The sequence below is a fragment of the Pituophis catenifer genome, unplaced genomic scaffold (genome assembly GCF_029215685.1).
Source record: "Pituophis catenifer annectens isolate HBS135680 unplaced genomic scaffold, rPitCat1.0.hap2 SCAF_1, whole genome shotgun sequence".
Taxonomy (NCBI): Eukaryota; Metazoa; Chordata; class Lepidosauria; order Squamata; family Colubridae; genus Pituophis; species Pituophis catenifer.
The window spans coordinates 204,561,265-204,574,735 of record NW_027256881.1 but is presented as its reverse complement, the minus strand read 5'-3'; the positions used below and the strand labels follow the sequence as shown (position 1 = coordinate 204,574,735).

At 35.7% G+C, this 13,471-nt stretch overlaps 1 protein-coding gene across 2 annotated transcripts in view; it reads left to right on the top strand.

Annotated features, from left to right (window-relative positions):
- The window catches only part of PKP4 (plakophilin 4), a 165,008-nt gene that overhangs the window by 54,267 nt on the left and 97,270 nt on the right, over positions 1-13,471 (top strand). For both annotated transcript variants that reach the window (XM_070941223.1, XM_070941138.1), the window contains exons 2-3: positions 50-180; positions 13,088-13,200. In XM_070941223.1, coding sequence (XP_070797324.1) covers positions 55-180; positions 13,088-13,200 — 239 coding nt within the window. In that variant the 5' untranslated portion in view covers positions 50-54. The remainder of the gene's footprint in view (positions 1-49; positions 181-13,087; positions 13,201-13,471) is intronic.

Below are 13,471 nucleotides of genomic sequence, written 5' to 3'. Positions count from 1 at the left end.
ATTGAATCCATAAACATCAGATATCAAACTAATGTTTTCCCCCCACCAGGCAATATGCCAGCTCCTGAACAGATCCCTTTGGACGATGGGCTGCAACTGACCAACCAAGAATCTTCTGCAAATCCTGCCATGGAAACAGAGGCTACTGCCACTACTATTCTAGCTTCTGTAAAAGAACAGGTATTTAAACAAATGATTGTAGATAGATTTAACTAAAAAGTAGATATATTGGGATTTCACATTCGGGTAGTTTTGAACTTTGTTGACTTGCCACGTATTTGGGATAAAATATTTGGTTAGTTTCACTGTTTTTTTAATCTCATTTTCAAGTTTTATGAGGTCATCATCATACGCTCTAGTGGATTAGTGGATAATAACAAACTTGGATGTTTTCTGGTAATGTTATCTTGATTGTTGAGTGTACACAAAATGAAAAATGTGTTTTGTTTGACTTGATTAAACAAGCTGAAAAAAAGGTACAGAACTACATCTCCACTCCGGACCACCCCAACGATGCCCTTGAAGTGATGTCCCGGTGCCTGGAGGCCGTACGGATCTGGATGGGGAGAAACAGGCTCAGGCTCAACCCATCCAAGATTGAGTGGCTGTGGTTTCCGACGTCCCGATATAGTCAGCTGGTGCCATCGCTGACTATTGGGGGCGAATCATTGGCCCCCACAGAAAGGGCTCGCAACTTGGGCATCCTCCTGGATTCACGGCTGTCTTTAGAAGAGCACTTGATGGCCGTGACCGGGAGGATTTTTCATCAGGTTCGCCTGATCCGCCAGTTGCGTCCCTTTCTAGATCGGGACTCTACACACAGTCACTCATGCCCTCGTTACCTCTCGTCTGGACTATTGTAACGCTCTCTACATGGGGCTCCCCTTGAGGTGCACTCGGAGGTTCCAACTGGCGCAGAGTGCGGCCGCGCGGGTGGTTATGGGAGCAACGTGGAGTTCCCATGTAACACCTCTCCTACGCGAGCTGCCCTGGCTCCCGGTGGTCTTCCGAGTGTGCTTCAAGGTTCTGGTTATCACCTTTAAAGCGCTCCATGGCTTAGGACCTGGTTATCTACGGGACCGCCTGCTACCACCAATAGCCTCCCACCGGCCGTACGCTCCCATAGAGAGGGGCTCCTCTGGGTGCCGTCGGCCAAACAATGTCGACTGGCAGCCCCTAGGGGGAGAGCCTTCTCTGTGGGGGCACCTATGATCTGGAACGAGCTTCCCCCGGATCTGCGCACCTTCCGTCGCGTGCTTAAGACTTTTTTATTTCATCAAGCTGGCCTGGCCTAAATCTTCTCCCCTTTTTAAATGTAAATTTTAATTTGTTTTAAATTATGGGGTATTTTAAATTCAGCCAAATTATTTAATTCGTTTTTAATTTATTTTAAATTTTTGTATTTATGTGTTTTATCTTGCGGCTGTTCATTGCCCTGAGTCCTTCGGGAGAAGGGCGGTATAGAAATTTAATAAAATAAAATAAAAATAAAATAAAGAAATAAATAAATACAGTAATCCTTAACAACTATTCATTTAGTGCCCATTCAAAATTACAACCACACTGAAAAAAATGACTTGCAACTGGTCTTTGCATTTATGACCATTGCAGCATCCCCATAGCCACATATCAAAATTCAGGCACATGGCAATACCTGCATGTATATGTACCATCCTAGGATCCATGTGATCACCATTTACAACCTTCCCAGCCAGTTTCTGACAAGCAAAGTTAATGAGAAGCCAGATTTACTTAATGACTGTGTCATTCACTAAAGTGATTTGCTTAACAATTGTGGCAAAACTGGTTGTGAAGTTGGGTGTGACTCACTTAACAATGACCTTGTTTAGGAACAGAAATTCTGGTTCCAGTTGTGGTTGTAAGTTGAGGACTATTGTATATAGATTTATTTTAAGAGCATCAAATATATTTGTAGGTTTTAGTGTTCCTGCCAGCTTCATATTTGATTTACAGTACTATTTGGGGTATTAATTAACAGTATTAAAATGAAATGATGCATTTGTCTGTGAAGGAACAGGAATCCATCCTATAAAAAAACAACTGTAGAGTTAGAAGGGGAACCTATTTTAGAATAAATTCAGTTGGATACAATTGATACGTTGTAATTTTTTTAGGGGAGAAAAATATAAAGTTGGAGTTCATCATATCTCTTGGAGAACTAAAAAAAAGTAAATGTGTTTTGAGATCAAGAAAGCTACATAGTATTCATTAAAAAGAGTTCTGTGCTTCTTATTCTTTTTTCTTAGTCCCTTGACATCAAGGTAACTATTGTTGTTTTCCCCATTTGATTTGTTCTCACTTAATCTTCCTCTTTGATGGTTGTTGTTACATTTTCAAAAGGTAACACCAAATTCCTTCCAGTTGCAAAAGAATCTCTTCATGGTAGCTTCTCAGAGGAGAAATAGCAGTGTTCCTTATCTGTTTGACTTTAAATGATTTCTGCGTTCAAAAGATTAATTGAGCAAGTTACACTATGGCCCATACTCTCCAATTCTGGCAGTGTACAAGAAGTGCGAATGTTTCCTAAAATGAGATGGATAGATAAATCATAATTAGAAATTAGAAAAGTCTTCTAGCATACAAAGTTGTTTTATTCCTACATAAGAATTTTTGTCTGAATTTTCACAACTTCAGAAAACTATGGGTACAAGCCTTTTCATATTCTGACACACCCCATGTATCCAATAAAACATCAAAATAGGTGTGGTTAGATATATAGTTCATAAATAGACTAGAACAATTCATAATTCATATTTTCTGTCAGAAAAACATTCTCCCACCTCTTCACCCAAGTTATAATTTATTTTGGTCCAATTTATTTAGAAATTCTCCACTAAAATGGGTCACATTCTTATATGCAACAGGATAACTTTATTAATCAATCAGTTTTTATTACTGTCACAGGCCAGCATTAGAATTACTTTATTTCTTATTAACATGCCATCTGATCCTAGCCAAAAAATCCCAAGAGAGTAATTTGGAATCTTGTTTATTGAGTGTTATATATAAATGTTGTCAGTAGATTAATAGAGGTGCTTTGCATTCTGAACTATGAGAATGATTTTAAAGGTTTCCCCGTTCTTGCGACTATTAAGCAAGGCTATCTTATTTGCAAATAATTATCTCAAACTACAGGTTTATGAATTAGAGAAATGGCATAAAAAGTGAAGAGGTCATTTTTGTTTTGCTTGTATTTTAGTGTAAATAAAAGAATACTAAACCACCAAGTAATCATGTACAAAACATAATAGTTTAAACTCTGGAACATTCTTATTTTCCCTTTGAATGAGTCAGTTTGAACAAGGCTGATGTGTATGTTTCCATAAGTTATCATCTGGAGTAGGAAATAGTGGATGATGGTTGATGTGGTACCAAGTGACCCTAGCAATGCTGAGTGCCCAGGACGTAGGGCAGAGAAAAATGGAAAAATTCCAGCAGTAAATACTGCTCTGTTGCATATAGTGTAGCTATTGCTTCCAATCAAAAATTAAAAATTGCTACTAGCAGTCTCATTTTCTGAAAAGATTGTATCTTTTTGAGTAAGAAGTCAAAAGTACAATACAATATTTAATTAAATCTATTGCTGGTGTTCTGCAGCTTATTGCATGTGGAAATTCATTTGCCCTTCAAAAAACATTTCAAATTTTAATTTGACAAATACACATGGCATTATTGCAATTTTCTGAACTGGAAAAGTATCTAGTTACGGAGGTAGCAAAAGCTCCTGAGCGCATCCTGAATCAGATTAAAATGCAATTGGGAAATATGGCGGGGAGGGGAATGTAATAAAATACAATAAAACATAGACGATACATTTTAAAACTAAATAATAATAAATTTAGTTGCCAACCTCCATAAACCTCTAGGCTCAGGATACACATGGAATCCTCCACGGGTACACCTCTTCAATTTAACTGCAATATAGTGATGGTTGCCGGGTGATACTACGATACAGACTGAGTAGGAGCACCAGGAGTTCCCTCTTAGTCTGCACTGCAAGAGCATCATGAGACCTTGATGCTGCAAATAAGCTGAGGCAGAGAGATTGTGTCTTTTCCTTGGGCGACAGCAGATATGTGGCTTGCACTGGTGGCTGACCTGCTCCGGCCTCCCTTCAAAATAGGCTATATTAATTTCTCTCCGCCCATCAAGAAAGGTTAAAGTCTTTTTCTTCTGTTTACAAAACAGGTTGAATTAATATATTGTGGGGTTATTTGGATTCACAAGGTATATATATATATATGTTTATAATTATTGTTAAGTTTATAAAACAGTAGTTTTTAAATTAATAAACTTTAAATGTCCAGAATACATCCAGAGGAAAAGAAAGAATGGAGAAACATGATAAGGGAATGATCTGAATGTTTTTCTTTCTTTTTTCAAAATTCTGCTTTTATAATAGTGGATGGATGGGAGAAAGAGAAAGAAAGAAAGAAAGAAAGAGAAAGAGAAAAGAGAGAGAGAGAGAAAGAAAGAAATAAAGATTTAAATAATTGCAAGATATTGATTGCAGTTATCAGTGGTTACTCTATCATAATCTATAAGGGTGTGTGTCTGGAGCTGGGAAATTCTAGTTCAGCCTTGAGCACAAAGCCAGCTAGGTAAGCTTGGTCTAATAACATACACACCTCTAGGAAGAAAGAACTGCTGAGTCACTTATGAAAAATGCTGCCAAGAAAAGTAGAGGGCAGTGACCAGGATCCAGAATGACTTGAAAGCACAACTTTCAAGCACATAGGTGACACGCTGTTATTCTTTCTACTTTCTATGTGTTAACTAAGAAATAGATATTGTAACATCACTATTACTTGTATTTGAAATTTATTCATATTCTCATATTGTGGCACACAAATTTGTACATGGTTTGGAAAAAGCTGTGCAAATCATTTTTTTTTCTACACATGGAATGTCCGAAATTAGAGGGAACATTAGAGGGAGGTGTAAATGGGAGGAGGAGGTAGTTTGTGTGATAATATGGTAGTAGGTGGGAAGAAGCCAGAATGGGGTGTGGAATGTTTGTGTTTGTACACTTTATACTCTCAAAAATATGTAAATACATTTAAATATTGAAAACAAATAATCAAATTCTTCTTTTTATGTATCAGTTGTATCTAGTTCCTATCAGATTTTAATATGTTGATACATTAATTCACACACACACACACACACACACACACACACACACACACACAGCAGCAGCAGCAGCAGCAGCATACAACAAAACTAGTGGCCGCTGTTTCTATTTGAGTTTGACACCACTGGTATAGAGCATCAGTTTTTCATGGCAAACTGTGTTCTGTGTACAGTATTCACAAGATGTGAGTTGCTATAATCAATGGTGTTATTAACCTCAGGTGGTCTGGCAGAAACCCATTCCAATGGCCTTGACAGTCTCCAAAGTTCTACCAGGAGCAAATAACAATGCATGCACAGTTGGACAATTGGACAAGTTTCCAATAAATCATGTTCATTGAAATTATTGCTAAGATGTAGTTGCCAATACCACTTTGGTTTCTCAGGGGCCATCAGGGTATTTTTATGGTGAATGTCAAATGGAAGAATGTTCTCTGGCTTATCATGTCATCTTCATTTTTTTTATCTAAAATTATCTCAAAAGAATTTACACAAGCTCTTCAGATTGGTTCCAAGAGAAAAGGCAGATTCCTTTACCTAGATAAATGATTGAAAGGAAGGGAGTGATGATCTTGATTTTCTAGCCTTCCTTCTCTTCTAGTCACATAAGTAGGAAACCAAAAAACCCTATAACTACTTTGAGAAAAGAAAAGCAGCAAGCAGCTTGTCCTTTCTGGGAATGTCTGAAACAGACCTTGAATAGAGGAAAATACCACTTCAACCTCCATAAACTTTACAGCTTCCCTCAGAATGGCTTTTTCCTCCTCCTCACTTTCTTCTCATTCCTGCAATGTGTACTGTGTGTTTGTGTATGTCTGTGTGTTCATTCATTCCACTGAATATACTGTACATTGAAAAGAGAGATTTGAATAGATAAAAACAGAAGAATTTAGTACTTTCATTGACATGTCCTAACAAAGAAAAAGGTGCAAAGGCATTTAACAAAGCTAATAAATCTGGGAAAAAATAAATAAATAAGATCAATCAGTTACCATGGTGTGGTGGTTATATATGTATCCTGAAATATACAGTAGATTTTTTCTTTCTGTTATGTATGAGCTTAGATTGTACAGTTAAACTAAGGAACTAGGGATCTTATGGATCTTATGGATCTTATGGATCTTATGGATAATAATAATAATAATAATAATTATTATTATTATTATTATTATTATTATTATTATTATTATTATTATTATTATTATTAAGTTTATAATACTTAATGGGAGCATTATGAAATAATTTTAAAACTAACATTTAAAGTTTTCTTTGGCAAATAAGTTTTAATTTGATATACTGGGAAGTGTAAGATGGATTTAAAGGAGAAGCAAGCATATTTTCTTTAGACCAGGTGTGCAATTATAGATTTAAAAGGTGTTTTTTCTGTTGTTTTGAAGAGAAAGAATCAAATGCATTACATAATAATATGGTTTTTCTGAATATTTAGATTTCTATTGATATTGCCATGTCACTTGTTGACAATGAAATACTTCTTTTATATGGCAGGGAGTCCAGAGTTGAATGTTTTCCAATACATTTACTTTTATTTACCTCAAACTATTGTTTGCTCTTGCCTCTTGAACTACCTTTTAAATTCCAGTGAACCTTTTATTTTAGTGAATTCCTCTTTGCAAAATAATGAAGGTTGCTATACCACAGCCACTTAAAACTACTAGAAGTGCTCAGGTGAATAATTCCTTATACACAGCTTTTCATCAAGGTGGTAGAGCACGTACAGGTAGTCCTCGATTTAGGACCACAATTGAACTCAAAATTTCCATTGCTAAATGAAACATTTGCTACATGAGTTTGCCCCATTTTTTAACTTTTCTTGCTACAGTTGTTAAGCGAATCACTGTAGTTGTTAAATTAATCAAACTTATTAAGTGAATCTGGCTTCCCCATTGACTTTGCTTGTCAGAAGGGTACAAAAGGAGATCACATGACCTTCAGGACACTGCAACCGTCATAAATATGAGTCTATTGCCAAGCATCCGAATTTTGATCACATGACCAAGGGGATACTACAAAGGTTGTAAATGTGAAAACTGATTATGTCAATTTTTTAGATGCCATTGTAACTTTGAATGGTCACTAAATGGACTGTTGTAACTCAAGGACTACCTGTATTATCAAAATTGAATAAGCTGGATAGCAAAAAAACTGCCTATAATAAGAACTGCAGAATGAAATTGTTAAAAAAAAGAAATTAACGTTCATGATTGGCATTATCAAATATTAATGATGTCAAAAAACAACAATCCCTAAGCAAGGTTGGACCCAGTTAATACTTAGATGGGGGAACACTACAAAATATGAAAACTGTAAACTAGGCTGAAGTCAACCATTCTTTACCAAAGCAATGTCAAGGCATCTCTATACTGTTATCAAGATTTATTTAATGTATGGCATATCATACATGGACTAGCAATATTAACATTTCATCTAGATTAATAAAACACAATTAAATATGAGTGTTAAAAAGATCTATGTTCAAATACCAATGTCAAGGCCATCTAACCATTGATGTGCAGCATCGTTTATATTTAAAAAATCAGATACTAGACCGGTATATGCCCTCAGCGTACAGCTGGTCACAATGCGATCTACAGTGTGAAGTGGGACCTCACAGTCACACTGAGGGGAGGATAATATGCCCCATTTATGCAGAGAGTCTCGGCAGACGCCATATGAGATGTGAATCCTATTTAGGATTGTCCATTGCTGACGTGATATTTCAAACCCTGGCACTTTTTTTGTGAGATCATTTATATGTCTTCCTATGTCTGGGTGTTCAGCGACCCATTTGATTTTCCATAGGGAATCTATGTTAAAGTTCTTCAGCAGGTGTTGTGCAAGTGCCAGTGGGGATTTCCTGGATTTGAGTCTTCCTGCTGATAAATGAGGAAGGTCGGCATGCATTAGTAGGAGTGAGAAATTTTTATTGTCAAGAAAAATGCATTGACATGTTCATGAAATCACTGGGAGTCAGTCAAGCTTGAGACTCAAAGTAGATTTAAGCTTTTAAGCAAGATATGTTAATAAAGTCGTCCTTCCAGTTGCAACATATATAATCTAGCCATTGTCTAGATATGTAGCTGTTATCTAGCCATCTAGTTGTGAGCTTCGACTCCCAGAATTTCCTAGCCAGCATGGCTAGTTGGGAAATTCTGGGAATTGAAGTCCACAGGTCTTAAAATTGCCAGGGGTGAACACCCCTGGTGTAGGTCAAAAAGAATGTATGACAGAGAGATTATTTTTACGTGTGAATGCCAAATACGAAATCTCTAGCGTGTTTCTCTTTCCTCTTTTAACAATCCTCCTTAGCTTATAGTTACTTAGATCAAGATTTACAAAATATTCAAGAGTATTATGAAAACCCAGATTGTTGGGGGCAATATGTTGACTCTGTAAACCACTTAGAGAGGGCTATAAAGCATTGTGAAGCGATATATAAGTCTAAGTTCTATTGCTATTACAAGGTAATAAATTCATTACGGTATCAGTAGTTGCTGTGTTCACAAAAAATATTTAATTTCTATAGCTGCCCATCTCAATAAGTGACATTGGGCAGTGTACATTATAAAAAAAACAAATAATTAAAACAATAGAGAATAAATATATGTGATTACCAAGTGAAATAGCCAAGACACAGGGCCCTTAATACGCTTGAGGCACCAACTCAAGGTCATAATCAGATCTTCATGGTTTTACAGTAGGCCAGCAGGGTTGGGGTGATGAATGCAAGGAGATGCAAGCAGGGTTGGGGCAAACAGGCAAATAATTTTTTCTTTGGACATTATTTTGGCATAAATATTTCATCCATAATACTAATAATAAATAAGTTTGAGAAACTGAAATAATGATGGCAATTGAGCCTTTGTTTACTTGCTTTAATACACTCCCAATACAAAAGATTTTCTCTGGCCATGGTTACTTATTTTCTTCCTTCCTTCCTTCCTTCCTTCTTTCCTTCCTTCCTTCCTTCCTTCCTTCCTTCCTTCCTTCCTTCGAATAATAGGGTTTTTAATTTTTTTTTAAAAAAACTAGCTACCTCAGATAATAGGAGCATTTTTATTTGCATTTTGTTTCTTAAAAATACATGTTTCATGATCTTGATGAGCAATAACTTTTTATCCCTGATCATTTTCTTTAGTGTGTATTTTTAGACTATATGTTTATTTTATTTCTGAAAACTTTCATAAGATGTATCTGTACTCAAAAGTGGAGGATCAAACCTTCAAACTCAACAGCCATTCATACACCACATTTATATTCACAACCATCCTTTCTAAGGATCATCTGCAAGAGTTTTGTAAATAAGCTTACAAAGCCTATTTTGATATTTTTTTAAAAAAAAGAAACTTCTGGGACAAGTTAGATTTATCACTTTTCTTATAAATGGACACTGTGATTGAGAGAGTGAAAGAAAATCCTTAGGTCATTGTTAGATGGAAGGAACACCATGAATGTGTAAAGAAACCAGTACAGGAATCCAGGAATAAAAGTCTTTAATAATTCAGCTAGAATTAAACCACCTCCTTTGTTTATTATTTTAATTGCAAGAAAAAATTAGAGCTATCAGAGGTAATATAAGGACAGTCTAGGTTGCAGTAATGTCTTGGATCAAGAGGGATTGATTATATGGGGTATCAGTGTTTAGAGTTCATTTGATCTATCTGCCATAGAATTATCCTTAGTAAAGGGGTAAACTACAAAAATGTCTGTCCTTAATTGTTTGGACTAATTTGTTATTTTATTCAAGATGAACATTTGGTCTTTATTATATGTGCTTAGAAGGAAAGTGCTTTAGCAAAGACTTTTTTAAACTTGAAACTTTCCAATACTAACTTGAGTACTGTTCTAAATAAAAGCAACAAAATTTGTTATTATGTGTGAACTCGTCTTGTTTTTGTTAATCTGAAATCATTTATGACTAAGTAACCTGATTGAAAATTGCTTTGTTGTTTTTAAGGATAAATTCCAAATATGAAATGTTTTTCTTTTGATGTCCATGCAGTATAATTTTCCTTGTTCTCCATGTGTCAATAACTGCGGTTAGGAGTGAATTATGATATTGAGTACATTCTGGTATTTTTTAATCTAGTTCACCAATGCTATGAAGTGCATTATTGTTGAATATCTGCAATATATGAATTCTTGTTACTATCCTGCCATATTCTTTTCTTATAGCATTCAGAACATTTTAAAAGCAAAAATAATAATACAAGTGAATGTTCCAGAAGGTTTATGGTAAAACCAACCATATAAAGCAAACGCTTGTTTCAGAGCTGTTACAAGATACAGAGAAAAACATTGTCATATTTTAATAGATTAATATTCCTTTTGGGTGATACTCAACATTTCTCAATAGTTCAAGAAAGGGAGCAAAATAATAAAATTTTGGGATTATGAATGCTCTTGTTTGCATTGAACTTTTGTTTAAGAATAACAGTACAAATTTTTAAAAAGTATCGTCTGTCATGAAGACTTACAAATATGAATGAAATGAATCAAGGTATGCTGTCAAAATACTTTCCATTTTATCTAAGCAGGCATTATTTATTACAGATATTTTTATGCCCCTTAGTTTAATATAAACAGATTGCAAAGTTACAACAATGCATGTAACATACAGCATAATAAAAATAATAACCAGTATTAATAAGCCATTATTTATTTGTTCATTAAATTTATTTGCTGCCTGTCTCACCATGGGGCTACTCGTAGGCAGATTACAATAGTAAAAGAAATGCAAAGAAGTGTAAACATAACACTAGCAAAATAGTGAAACAATAAAATAAACAGTGAAATAATGAAAATACAGTAATAAGTGCTGGAGAGGTCTGTCATAACTTTGAAGTGTCGTTGAGCGATTGCTCATTGAGCAACCACTCATTAAGTGAGGACTATCTATAATAACTTGGCTAAACATCCTGATTATGGAACTCTTCCCAAAACAGCTGATTTGCAGTGGGTAGTAAAAATATGTACATAGCATCCCACTTCTAATGCTATGTAGTGATTTTTTGCACAGGTAGTCAATCCTTGACCTACAAATCCTTGACCTGGATTTCTGTTGCTAAGCAGTGCAGTTGTTATGTGAGTTGTGCCTGATTTTACAATCTTAAGTGAATCACATGTTGTTAAGTGAATCCAGCTTCCTCCATCTTTGCTTAGTGGAAACCATGTGGGAAGGTCACAAAAGGTGTTCATATGACCTTGGGATGCAGCAACCATCATAAATACATTCTGGTTGTCAAGCACTCACATTGTGATCATTTGACCATGGTGGCACTGCAATGGTCGTAAGTATAAGGACGAGTCATAAGTCCCTTTATTCAGTGCGATCATGACTTTGAATGCTTGCTAGATAAATGGCTATAAGTCAGGGACTATCTGTCCTGTAATATTGCTCCTAGTTACTGTACTGCTTTTGCTCCTGTTCAGTTTACTTTATTACTGAGAGGCAGTTTGGTGTAGTGGTTAAGGTGCTGGGCTATAAATCGGGAGACTATGAGTTCTAGTCATGCCTTAGGTATGAAAATCAGCTGGCTGACTTTGGATCAATTACTCCCTTTCAGCCCAACTCACCTCACAGGGTTGTTTTTTTGGGGAAAATAGGAGGAGGGGGAAGATTAGGTATGTTTGCAGTCTTGAGTTATTTATAAAATAATAAAGATGGGATAAAATCTAATAAATAAATAAATAAATATTTATATATGATTGGCTATCACTGGGCACAACTTACATCTCCACTGAACTAAATTCAATCCCTGTGTTTTGGTGAAGCAAAGTAGATTTGTAGTTGAGACAATATTATACCTTTATAGGTATATTTTTTCAGTTGTTTCAATTGGCGTTTTTACAGTTGTCTGAGGATAAGATATTTTATTTGATTCCTGGTTGGAAAGGGAGAAGTGAATGCACAGACAGTAGCTGTAATTACAAACCTGGTTTACTGATGAAAGCTTAAGGTGAATCAGCCAAGAATCCATCAGAATAAGTAACCCATTTATTTAAAATTAGGAAAAGATTTTCTGAGATGTTCCTTATATGCACCAGGAAGCAAGGTTTAATATCCTCTGTTCTGTTTCTTGCCTTAAACCCAAGTGGAGCCAGATAGTCGGTAGTATAGGTAGTCCTTGACTTACGATCACAATTGAGCAACATTTCTGTTGCTAAGTGAGACATTTGTTAAGTGAGTTTTGCCCCATTTTATGACCTTTCTTGCCTCAGTTGTTAAGTGAATCACTGGAGTTGATAGGTTAGTAACCCAGTTGTTAAGTGAATTTAACTTCCCCATTGACTTTGCTTGTCAAAAGGCCGCAAAAGGTGATCACATGACCTTGGGACACATCAGTGGTCATAAATATGAACCAGTTGCCAAGCATCTGAATTTTGATCACTGACCATGGGGATGCTGTAAAGGCTGTAACTGAAAAATGGTGATAAGTCACTTTTTTCAGTGCTGTTGTAACTTTGAATGGTCACTAAATGAACTGTTGTAAATCGAGGATTACCTGTATAAGCATTGCTTATCATTTAAGGCAGTTACTGAATTTATTGTACATTCTGTAACCAAAAACATAGAGGGAGAAACTTTTATAATAGGAAAAACTAATTATAATAAACTCATTTCAAGTCGTAAAGTAATTTGTATGTGTATCTAGGCCATTGGACCAAGAATAGGTGTAGCATGATCCTACCACCTGGCATTTTTCAGGAGCTGGGAATCTCCAGACTTCAACTTTTGAGCGATGAAAGTCAGTTCTTACCCACGGGTCCCTAACTTTCATTTTTAGATGAAAGACAAGTTAGTGCTTTACATATAATTGATATCTATCTCAGTAGAATCTTTTCATATGTGTGAACCAGTTTTTATTTTATTTGACCATTATCTAAATATATTTTAAATTGTTTTTAATTACAGGAACTCCAATTTCAAAGACTCACCAGAGAACTTGAAGTGGAAAGGCAAATTGTTGCCAGTCAGTTAGAAAGATGCCGGCTTGGAGCAGAATCGCCAAGCATTGCAAGCACAAGGTATCCATCCATATTTAATTTTCAAATTGTCAGCTACTTCTTTCAAATAAACCTTTATTTTTTTTCAGCAGCATGAATTATGAAAATCTTTCAATCTATAAATACCACATTCAGCATTATTTCATGGCCATTTTCTTGCCAGCTACCTGGGAATCATGGATTTAGCTCTGTAGTAGGGAATACATGTGACAGATTGGAATTGTCACTGGCAGTTCTCTCCGTGATTTGCAGTAGATCACTAACAAAACCCTCCAGCTTCCCTTGCTTTAAA